Below are 12,655 nucleotides of genomic sequence, written 5' to 3'. Positions count from 1 at the left end.
AWGACTGTGTGATCATGCTCTCCACTGACGATGTGAGTAAGACCTTTTTAAACAGGTCAACATTCACAAGGCCGCAGGGCCAGACGGATTACCATAACGTGTACTGGAGCATGCGCTGACCAACCAACATTTTCAACCTCTCCCTGTCCGGGTCTAATACCAACATGTTTTAAGCAGACCACCATAGTCCCTGTGCCCAAKRACACTAWSGTAACCTGCCTAAACGACTACCRACCCGTAGCACTCACGTCTGTAGCGATGAAGTGCTTTGAAAGGCTGGTCATGGCTTACATCAACACCAGCATCCCAGAAACCCTAGACCCACTCCAATTTGCATACCGCCCCAACAGATCCACAGATGATGCGATCTCCATTGCACTTCACACTGCCCTTTCCCACATGGACAAAAGGAACACCTATGTGAGAATGCTATACATTGACTACAGCTCAGCGTTCAATACCATAGTGCCCTCAAAGCTCATCAATAAGCTAAGGACCCTGGGACTAAACACCTACCTCTGCAACTGGATCCTGGACTTCCTGACGGGCCACCCCCGGGTGGTAAGGGTAGGTAACAACACATCCGCCACGCTGATCCTCAACACAGGGGCCCCTCAGGGGTGCGTGCTCAGTCCCCTCCTGTACTCCCTGTTCACTTATGAATGCACGGCCAGGCACGACTCCAACACCATGAAGTTTGCCGATGACACAACAGTGGTAGGCCTGATCACCGACAACGACGAGACAGCCTATAGGGAGGAGGTCAGAGACCTGACCGTGTGGTGCCAGGACAACAACCTCTCCCTCAATGTGATCAAGACAAAGGACATGATTGTGGACTACAGGAAAAAGAAGACCGAGCACGCCCACATTCTCATCGACAGGGCTGTAGTGGAGCAGGTTGAGAGCTTCAAGTTCCTTGGTGTCCACATCACCAACAAACTACCACGGTCCATGCACACCAAGACAGTCGTGAAGAGGCCACGACAAAACCTAKTCCCCCTCAGGAGACTGAAAAGATTTGGCATGGGTCCTCAGATCTTCAAAAGGTTCTACACCTGCACCACCGAGAGCATCCTGACTGGTTGCATCACTGCCTGGTATGGCAACTCTGCTCGGCCTCCGACCGCAAGGCACTACAGAGGGTATTGCGTACGGCCCAGTACATCAAGGGGCAAAGCTTCCTGTCATCCAGGACCTCTATACAGGCGGTGCCAGAGGAAGGCCCTAAAAATKGTCAAAGACTCCAACCAACCAAGTCATAGACTGTTCTCTCTGCTACTGCACGGCAAGCGGTATTGGAGCGCCAAGTCTAGGTCCAAGAGGCTTCTAAACAGCTTCTACCCCAAGCCATGAAACTCCCGAACATCTAATCAAATGGCTACCCAGACTATTTGCATCCCCCCCCCTTACACTGCTGCTACTCTCTGTTGTTATCATCTATGCATAGTCACTTTAATAACTCTACCTTCATGTACATATTACCTCGACTAACTGGTACCCCCGCACATTGACTCTGTACTGGTACCCCCCTGTATATAGTCTCGCTATTGTTGTTTTACTGCTGCTCATTAATTACATGTTACTTTTATCTCTTATTAGTTTTTTATTTCTTTTTTTAACTGCATTGTTGGTTAGGGGCTCGTAAGTAAGGTCTACACCTGTTGTATTCGGCGCATGTGACTAATACAATTTGAAATGAATTTTATTCAAATTGACCTATTTTTTTAATTTATTTTTTATTTTTTTGTATAATCTTTGACATTTTTGCACGTTGTATTTTATATTTTTGTTCAGTATATCATTTATTGTAAACTTGTGACTAATTTCACTGGTCTAGAATTTAATTGAATAAAAATATTCCATTTTATTCCTGTCAGTCATTATGTTCTGTTCTGTCAAGCAGCTGTGATTCCAATGAAGGAGCCACCTACTATCAATGAATGTACCCGAGTGTGAATCTGTGGCACTATTTCCAGCGCTGCAGTTTTCCTTTATGGCCAGCAGAGAGCACTCACACATTAGAGAGCACAGAGTGGAATYGGTGAATCCCCTGAGTGCTCCATCCTACTATAATCCTCTGCTTTTTTCAACATCTAAACAATTTAACTGTGGGTCATAGCTGGGAAGGGAGTAGGAGTTGATGGGAGTGATGGGGTGATGGGTCTCCCTCTTTTTTCCCTTTACCTTTAGACAAACGCTGTGCTAGAGTGCCTGTGCTATTAGCATTTCTGTGTGGGTGTTAGGAGCTTAAAAAAGACAGGGTAAATAGAGGCAGCATTCTCTACCAGGCKGTGCTGACAGTATATGAAATGCCAGGTAAGCATGATTTTTCCAGACAGAATCCACCACCCTCTATAGCTTTTCCATTATGGAAGCACATCATCAAATTACCTTCATTCCAATGAACTCATTACAAAAACATTCACAATCATTATATAGTGCGGTTTGAAAGGATAGCATATGAGAAGCGAAGGAGGTAGTCATAGGCCTAGGTCTCCTTTACTTAGACGCTAGCAATAAGTATGTCTAATTGGGGGAAAATAAAGTCTGCTTTTTGAAATGCAGTAGGATAATATGAATTTGTAATTGTGGAATTGTTTTATAAGGGCTATGACATGATTGGTTATATTGATATTTCCTTTCTTTGTATCATTTGTACAAAATGTATCATAACATTTCTTAATTCTGCAAGGCCTATAACCTAATGATAGACAATAATCAMATTTTAGGGAAAAAAGCATGAAGTTGTGAATGAAAGATGCCAGTCCTCCTGCTCACAAAACTTATTGTAATGTAGATATAACATAAGGTAAACAGTAATATGTAACAATCACAAAAACCAGGAAGGAGACTACAAAAAGGAGGCATTTCAATGGTAGCTATAATTTGCAGCATTTTTCAAATTACGTTCACCTCTGTCTACCAGAGTGCAAAACAGTGGCCAGCCCGGTCTGTCTTACATATTCAGATCATTGCCTCAATTAAGGGAAACTCAGCACAATATGAACTGGCATAAATGTTTATGGAAATGTAATATTAGATTGAAGGGGTCATTGGCGTACTGGGCTCTCTATGGTAATGGCCCAGTCTTGAAAATCAGTCCGGTCCCTGTCTGAAGTGGAGCAGCTGACGGATCATTCCCATGCTGCCTGCGGAAGTTATAAAAGAATAGTCCAATTTATTCCCCGGAAACATGTATTTATTACCGTCATTACAGTGGCGGGGAGAAGAAGTAACATGTTGCTGTAAATGGCTTGAGATTTAAAAAAGGAATGTGAATATATATATACATACATATTGATTATGTCTGTGTTTTCATATGTAATAGCCTAGGATGCAATGCCGTAACAGCTGATGTATAATTTTGTAAAATACGTCCCTATCCAAAATAAGAGGGACTGTGTTTGACAAGCTATGTTAGTGTAGCAGCCGGCTAAATGGGAAGTAGCAGACCAGACTTCCTTGTCTTTTATTTTTTTATTTAACTAGGCAAGTCAGTTAAGAACAAATTCTTATTTACAATGACGGCCTACCAAAAGGCAAAAGGCCTCCTGCAGGGACGAGGGCTGGTATTAAAATAAAAATATAGGACAAAACACACATCACGACGAGACACTCTTTGCTRTTCCACATTCACTTCAATTGCTAATTTTCTGAAAAGTACAGACCGTTTTTAAAAACATTTMATTTGAAGCTCACCTTGCACTAAGACTTCATGAATGCTCTTATGGAAAAACTGTAGTCAGGACTATAAGGTTGCACTTCCCAACATTATGACTTGACCATGTAACTATTGATGTGTGTGTGTGCGTTTTGTGTTATTACAGATTTATCTGTCTGGTATTCCCTAAATCAAACAATCTCTCAATGAAAAGCAAAGAATGTTACAGGAGTGTCTGACACTTAATCTAAACTTGTGGATGTTGACATTCTCGTAAGAATTGCTCCTACTTAAAGGAGACTTGAACATGACATAAAAAATACAGATTTTTATGCTGGGTATAATGGCTGCTAAGAAGACAATCTTACAAAGTGATTTTGAACATGGAATGAAGTCTAAAATGTGTTMATATGTCCACTGCAAGGTTGCAAACAGCTTCCTCTGTAACTTTGACAAATTGGATCAGGGCTGTGAGTCAAATTTTATAGCTGAGGTATTTTTGTATTTTGTAGGTAAGTACAATTCGTTAAAGTTGACTTACAGTGCCTTCAGAAAGTATTACTTATTRTCCTGCTAAAAGGTGAATTGATCTCCCAGTGTCTGGTGGAAAGCAGACTGAACCAGGTTTTCCTCTAGGATTTTGCCTGTGCTTAGCTCCATTCCGCTTATTTTTTCATCCTGAAAAACTCCCCAGTCCTTAACGATTATAAGCTTACCCATAACATGATGCAGCCACCACTAAGCTTGAAAATATAGAGAGTGGTACTCGGTAATGTGTTGTATTGGATTTTCCCCAAGTTAATTGCTTTGCCACATTTCTTGCAGTATTACTTTAGTGCCTTGTTGCAAACAGGATGCACGTTTTGGAATATTTTTATTCAGTAAATGCTTCTTTTTCATTATGTCCATTAGGTTAGTATTGTGGAGTAACTACAGTGGGGAGAACAAGTATTTGATACACTGCCGATTTTGCAGGTTTTCCTACTTACAAAGCATGTAGAGGTCTGTAATTTTTATCATAGGTACACTTCAACTGTGAGAGACGGAATCTAAAACAAAAATCCAGAAAATCACATTGTATGATTTTTAAGTGATTAATTTGCTTTTTATTGCCTCTTTGCTTGACATCATGGGAAAATCAAAAGAAATCAGCCAAGACCTCAGAAAAATAATTTGTAAGACTCCAACAAGTCTGGTTCATCCTTGGGAGCAATTTCCAAACGCCTGAAGGTACCACGTTCATCTGTACAAACAATAGTATGCAAGTATAAACACCATGGGACCACGTAGCCATCATACCACTCAGGAAGGAGACGCGTTCTGTCTCCTAGAGATGAACGTACTTTGGTGCGAAAAGTGCAAATCAATCCCAGAACAACAGCAAAGGATCCTGTGAAGATGCTGGAGGAAACAGGTACAAAAGTATCTATATCCACAGTAAAACAAGTCCTATATCGATATAACCTGAAAGGCCGCTCAGCAAGGAAGAAGCCACTGCTCCAAAACCGCCATAAAAAAGCCTGACTACGGTTAGCAAATGCACATTGGGACAAAGATCGTACTTTTTGGAGAAATGTCCTCTGGTCTGATGAAACAAAAATAAATTGTTTGGCCATAATGACCATCGTTATGTTTGGAGGTAAAAGGGGGAGGCTTGCAAGTCGAAGAACACCATCCCAACCGTGAAGCACGGGGGTGGCAGCATCATGTTGTGGGGGTGCTTTGCTGTGGAGGGACTGGTGCACTTCACAAAATAGATTGCATCATGAGGTAGGAAAATTATGTGGATATATTGAAGCAACATTTCAAGACATCAGTCAGGAAGTTAAAGATTGGTCGCAAATGGGTCTTCCAAATGGACAATGACCCCAAGCATACTTCCGAAGTTGTGGCAAAATGGCTTAAGGACAACAAAGTCAAGGTATTGGAGTGGCCATCACAAAGCCCTGACCTCAATCCCATAGACAATTTGTGGGCAGAACTGAAAAAGCGTGTGYGAGCAAGGAGGCTTACTAACCTGACTCAGTTACACCAGCTCTGTCAGGAGGAATGGGCCAAAATGCAACCAACTTATTGTGGGAAGCTTGTGGAAGGCTACTCAAAACATTTGACCCACGTTAAACAATTTAAAGGCAATGCTACCAAATACTCATTGAGTGTATGTAAACTTCTGACCCACTAGGAATGTGATGAAAGAAATAAAAGCTGAAATAAATAATTCTCTACCATTATTCTGACATTTCACATTCTTAAAATAAAGTGGTGATCCTAAMTGACCTAAGACAGGGAATCTTTACTAGGATTACATTTCAGGAATTGTGAAAGCCAAATAAGTTTAAACTCTGTTTAAGGTGTATGTAAACTTCCGACTTCAACTGTAATCGTGTGCGTGGGGTACAGAGATAAGGTAGTGAGTCACAAATCATGTTAAACACTATAAATTGCACACAGAGTGAGTCCATGCAACTTATTATGTGACTTGTTCAGCAAATTTGTACTCCTGAACTTATTTAGTCTTGCCATAACAAAGGGGAGGAATACATATTGACTCAGGACATTTCAGCTTTTCATTTTGAATTCATTTGTAAAAATGTCCAAAAACACAATTACACTTTGACATTATGGTGTGTGGGCCAGTGACACAAAATCTCAATTGAATCCATTTTAAATTCAGGCTGTAATACAAGAAAATGTGGAAAAAGTCAAGGGGTGTGAATACTTTCTGAAGGCACTGTATATTTGTCTAGTCTGTATAAATGAATGTTAAATATAGCCATTTTCTTGCATAAAGAATATCTAATTGAATCATATCTGAATCTGTACCTTTTTGAACAAAAAAGGTGTAATCTAAAAGGCTTAAGGCCCCCAACAAAAGCCTTGCTCTGGKTTTCAGAAGGACATACTGTATATAAGGTGCCCTTTTAAGATGCAGACRGGCTAATCATTTGTTATTGCGTCCTTGCCTCATCCCACACATCTACTTTCTTGACCTTGGTTTTTTGACTGGCTCTATTTTGATTTGCCTGCTCGGAGTGCCAAAGGTTTTCAGAGTTATTCTCTTTTTCTCTTGCCTTGAGGTAGACATCATCCAAATATCTGCCAGGAAGCTTATTGATATGTGAATGTGATGGTTGCACCGTAATGGTTATGCCGGCTACATAATTGAATGCATTGTATTGGAAAGCAATCTTCTCGCTGTTAGAAATGGGGAGTTGGGAGGATTAAAAAAAWATATATATACCTGTTTGGGTGGTGTGGCAAAAGCAGAAACATATAGTTTGTAAGATGGAGTGGCTTTAAATAGGATCAGAGCCAACATAATTGAGTTCATATACTCGATGTACAGCAGTCACATTTGGCTCTGCCAAGGCTGTGCTTGGGGAGAAGGGGGTAATTGTGAGGATGGCAATCAAAGGGGTCATTGCGTTTCAATTGAGGGACACAGGATGCAGATGAATCAACACAACCTGTGTGTGGGTGTGTGTGTGTGTTGTGTGTGGTGTGTGTGTGTGTGTTGTGTGTGTGTGTGTGTGTGGTGTGTGTGGTGTGTGTGTGACCACCTCTGCCCTATTTTTGTTCCATCTCAAAAGACTTTCACCGTAGACATAAAAATATAAACAACTGGCCATATGGATATACGATAACCCGAAAGATGATTGGGATGTATTGTGTGGTTGTGAATAGGCCCTGTGATGATGTAAATTGAAGAGGCCTTTAAAAGTGGAACGGCCTACTGCATATGCATCGTGGCACATCAAAGCCTTTTCAGGGGTCCTACATTTACATAGCGATATCACTGATGCTATGGGAACCCAGCAACCCTGTCTTTCGACCACTTCTGAATAAAGAGGGGGCTTGTGGAAGTCCTTCAGCACGATTAGAACAGGAGTCAAGGAAGTTCCCTTTGGTTTTCCTTTCCTTTAAAACGGGCTTAGGCTTGGAAATTTGGCTCCTCGACGTTTGGATAGGCATCCTTGTAACGTGTGTGTTAGATACACATTTTGGTAAGGGCACTGGTACAAGAAACGAGGTATTTGTTGATGTGAGTTGTGCGTTTGATTGATGAGACATGTACTGAGCTTTATTGCTGTTTTTTCTAGGATTTCACTGACTGTGGCAACGATATAATTTTTTTATCCTTGAAGGCTATTTAYCTGTTATGTGCTTGACTTGTGTGAATTCTGAACCAATGTTTCTTGTATGAGATTATAAAAGGTTTGTGTGTCTTTTGACACAACTGGTGAGGTTTTCCTTATTGGACACAACTGCCATACACATGTGAAATCTTAAGTGCTCTCAATGTGAAAGACCACCGTCACATTTAGCTATTGCTTCTTGAAATKATGCTCTATCAACAAAACACAGGGCTATTGACTGTTTTCTTTGTCTTTTCAGGAGAGAAACGACAAAAATGAAAACCTACTCTGCTGTACAGTCTAAAGGTGAGTTTAGAATGCATTACAAAGCCATCCTAAATAATGCTGTCTATCTTTGTCATATCTCCAAGCAGGCTAGCTAGTTGTTAGCAATAAGTTAGCAATATTGTGAACCACGTGAGATGTTAAGTTATGCTAATGTCAGAATCATCCATCTATGTATGGATCACAAATGGGTGTGAAAAGGGCACATGGACAATTATTCAAGATCTTRCTCTCTGTAATAGCCATGTTACATGTGTAATTAGTATGCATTTCACAATGACTATCGGTTCTTATTTGCATTTGAATTACACCCCATCTCTGCTTTTATGAATTTCATGATTCAGTTTCAGGCGTCAAATGTTGGGTCTGTTATTTATTTTGTAGCTTTTTGGGGAGAATCAGACGACAGCAACTCCGAGATAGAAGCAGCTCTGCGTCCTCAATACAATACGAACAATGACAACTCTGAGGATTTTTAGGRCTGACTACCTGAGAAAAGGGATTCTTAACAGACGCTGCTGAGAGAAAGCGCTTTAGAGAACATCTGCATACTGTTTATTTTTCTTCCATTCGTTACCCGACTWAATTCTATCTACGTTGTAAATTGTATGCATACTGTATCATAAAAAATGTATAATGATAAACCTGATACCTCTTACTGTGGTTAAAGTATGTGAAGAGTTTTCAAACACACCGATGTTAACCCTGCTTCAGTCTCTTTATCTGAATGACTCTTACAACTCATAATAACAGCTTGAAATAGATTAAACGGGTCTTTTGAAGCGATTTGTTTGCACTAGGCTGGAAATCATGCATTTTGAATGCTGCAAGCATCTCCGAGTGGTGTGCATCTAGCATGCTTGAGTGTAGTGACGTTAGTCACCTGTGAAATGACAAAGAACAATGGCCACTCTGGATGTTACCAAACGACCTGCGGACCTGTTGAAGTGGCCTATCGCCCAGGACAAGATGTACCGTCGTGTTAACAGATCCACAATGATCACAATGTATGTTTTTGAAACTGTTTAGTGAAGTTGAACTTATACAAAGATTATATCAGACCTGTATTCGTTTTCCTTTTTCATTTCCCATGTGCCTTTTCATTTGCTATGACATTTCAAACTCACAAACTTTTTATTGCTCAGAAGAAGTACAATTATGTTTTCATGTTCTATTTTTGTATAATGCTTTGTGATCAAATTATGTGTCRAGTAGACATACAGTACTCAAAGACATAATAGTTAATTTTGTGGGAAAAAAACATGCAGTTTGTTAAACCCATCAACCTCCCTCCTCCCATCCACCCATTTCCTTTTCACCCTTCAAGTAGCAGTGCATGTCAATGACAATGACTATTCATWACATTAGTTAAAATGCCTTGGAAATCAAATCACCTGAACCATGCAGCATCTCCACTGGCCCTCMGCCTGTTTTCCAGTTCTGTAAATAACCTGTTACTCCTATCTTGTGAGAGGTCGCCTTTCTGAATCGTACATGAAAGTTCATCTGTATCATGTCTATAGAATATTGAACATTTGCAAAGCCATGTTATGTTGTAATATTGTAAAAGCCCCTGACGTTCAGTACATCAGTAGGATTCCATTAGTCAGCTTTTAGGTGACTTTATATGCCTGAACCTTCTAAAGTAGGACTCCACACTCATTACCAGTAATGGCTTCAGCCAGCCCYGCACCTCACGCAGAAAGGGAATGTGTCGGAATAATTTGGAGTTTGCTAAAAGGCTCCCTAACATAATATCCGTGTTAAGGAGCAGGTCAACAGATACTTGGTGCGGCAGATAACTCTGTGAGAGGAGGTATATTGTACAAAATACACGGMGTATACCAAACATTAGGAACMYYYYYMTWWWRWKKYRCMCCCCMCACACACACACACCCTTTTGCCCTCAGAACAGCCTCAAATCGTCGGGGGATGGACTACAAGGTGTCAAGCGTTCCACAGGGATGCTGGTCCTGGTTGACTCCAATGCTTCCCACAGTTGTGTCAAGTTGGCTGGATGTCCTTTGGGTTGTGGACCATTCTTAATACACACRGGAAACTGTTGAGCGTGAAAAACCCAGCAGTGTTGCAGTTCTTGTTACAAACCGGTGCGCCTGGCACCTACTACCATACCCTGTTCAAAGGCACTTCAATCTTTTGTCTTGCCCATTCACCCTCTGAATGGCCCACATACACAATCTCATGCCTCAAGGTTTAAAAATCTGTCTTTAACCTGTCTCCTCTTCATCTACACTGATTGAAGTGGATTTAACAAGTGACATCAATAAGGGATCATRGCTTTCACCTGGTCAGTCTGTCATGGAAAGAGCAGGTGTTCTTAATGTTTTGTATACTCGGTGTATAACAACACAATAAATAGCTTGGAAGATAACTTTTCCTGATTGACACTGCGGTGAGAGGCAGTGCCTGTATTCCACGTTTAGCTCTTAGCTTTTAACACGGTGGTAGCAGGCTGCAAATAATTATTTATTTATTTAATTAACCTTTATTTAACTAGGCAAGTCAGTTAAGAACAAATTCTTATTTACAATGACGGCCTATCAAAAGGCAAAAGGCCTACTTTGATATGTGCTGAGAGCTGGACAATGCGCAATCTAGCCATACTACCAAGTACTTGTATGAGGTGACTATCTCAAGCTTAACCCTCTGAGGTAGTAATCACACCTGTGGGGAGAGGGGCATTCTTCTTACCAAACCACATTACCTTTGTTTTTGAGGTGTTTAGAACAAGGTTAAGGGTAGGGAAAGCTTGTTGGACACTAAGAAAGCTTTGTTGTAGAGCATTTAACACACAATTCAGGGAGGGGCCAGCTGAGTATAAGACTATCATCTGCATATAAATGGATGAGAGAGCTTCCTACTGCTTGAGCTATGTTATTGATGTAAATTGAGAAGAGCGTGGGGCCTAGGATCGAGCCTTGTGGTACTCTCTTGGTGACAGGCAGTGACTGAGACAGCAGATGTTCTGACTTTATACACTGCACTCTTTGAGAGAGGTACAGTAGTTAACAAACCAGGCCAAAGACCCCTCAGAGACACAAATACTCCTTAGCTGGCCCACAAGAATGGAATGGTCTACTGCTGGTATTCCCAAACACGCAATGCCGTCAGGGGTACGCAAAATAAAAATGTGATTCACATATTTATTTTTATTTATTTTTAAATTACAATTTTTCTTCACATTTTCAAACAGCTCATTTATATTTTCCAACGGGGCTATACATTGGGTGAGTTTTTTTGTCTCGCTTGAGTAGCCTCATTTCACTGCCAAAAATAGAAAATTAAACCATCTGGTGTTGAGCAAAATAACAACACAGTGTCAAATACAGGTAGTCTAGTCAAATAATTAACATCCAATCACCAACCAATCACACCGTTACTCTCACGCAGGAAACCTTCACTCTTGCGCAGACATTTAGAAACTAAACTTGACAATTTAAAAAAAATACGCCAACTGGGTTTTTGGAGCAATAATAAAGATGACTTTCGAGTAGTAAGACATGTATAAAAGCAACAGATACCATTAGTAAGAAGGGGCTAGAAGCGTCTTATATGGTGAGCTACCGAGTGGCTAGGACAGGCAAGCCCAATACAGTTGTGGAGGACTTAAATCTGCTGCCGCGGATGTGGCTGGGGTAATGCTCGGGGAAAAGGCCAAAAAAACTATACAGACAATGCCTTCATCAAACAACACTGTTTCACGACACATCAATGGCAGGAGATGTTTTGAAACAATTATTGCTTTGCATACAAGCCAGTGAAATATATGCGTTACAGCTGGATGAGTCAACAGACGTGGGGGACCTGGTACAGCTCCTGGTATATGTCCAATTTGTAAGTCGCTCTGGATAAGAGCGTCTGCTAAATGACTTAAATGTAAATGTAAATATGTCCGTTACGTTTATGGGGGGTCAATTAAGGAAGACATCCTCTTCTGCGAACCACTGGAAACCAGGACAATATGAGAGGATGATTGTAAAGTACCGGACAGCTTTGTGATATCAAATGGACTTTGATGGTCAAGATGTGTATCTGTACTGATGGCGCAAAAGCCATGACAGGGAGACATAGTGGAGTAGTAACGCGTGTGCAAGCAGTCGCTGCCGACGGCACTTGGGTACACTGCAGCATCCACCGAGAGGCTTTTGCTGCCAAGGGAATGCCTGACAACTTCAAAGACGTTTTGGACACTACAGTGAAAATGGTTAACTTTGTTAAAACTAGGCCCCTGGAATCTCGTGTATTTTCTGCATTATGCAATGATATGGGCAGCGACCATGTAACGCATTTACATGGTTATCAAGGGGCAAAGTATTGACACATTTTTTTGAATTGAGAGACGAGCTTAAAGATTTCTTTACTGACCATAATTTTCACTTGTCTGACACACGACTGGCCTATCTGGGTTTTTTCTCGCCTGAATGATCTGAATCTAGGATTACAGGGACTCTCCGCAACTATATTCAATGTGCGGAACAAAATGAGGCTAGGATTAAGAAGTTGGAGATCTTTTCTGTCTGCATTAACAAGGACAACACACAGGTCTTTC

General features: G+C 41.0%; 1 protein-coding gene across 3 annotated transcripts in view; it reads left to right on the top strand.

Moving 5' to 3' along the window:
- LOC111963168 (centrosomal protein kizuna) overlaps positions 1 to 9,001 on the top strand; it is a 35,125-nt gene extending 26,124 nt beyond the window's left edge. For 2 of the 3 annotated variants that reach the window (XM_023986434.2, XM_023986432.2), the window contains 2 exons: positions 8,060 to 8,106; positions 8,470 to 9,001. In XM_023986434.2, coding sequence (XP_023842202.1) covers positions 8,060 to 8,106; positions 8,470 to 8,564 — 142 coding nt within the window. In that variant the 3' untranslated portion in view covers positions 8,565 to 9,001. The remainder of the gene's footprint in view (positions 1 to 8,059; positions 8,107 to 8,469) is intronic. The other variant, XM_023986433.2, reaches the window with a different exon arrangement.
- The last annotated feature ends 3,654 nt before the right edge of the window (positions 9,002 to 12,655 follow it).

This window comes from Salvelinus sp. IW2-2015, linkage group LG4q.2 (genome assembly GCF_002910315.2).
Source record: "Salvelinus sp. IW2-2015 linkage group LG4q.2, ASM291031v2, whole genome shotgun sequence".
In the NCBI taxonomy this organism is placed as follows: domain Eukaryota; kingdom Metazoa; phylum Chordata; class Actinopteri; order Salmoniformes; family Salmonidae; genus Salvelinus; species Salvelinus sp. IW2-2015.
The sequence above is the reverse complement of the archived record's forward strand: the minus strand, read 5'-3'. Positions and strand labels throughout refer to the sequence as shown.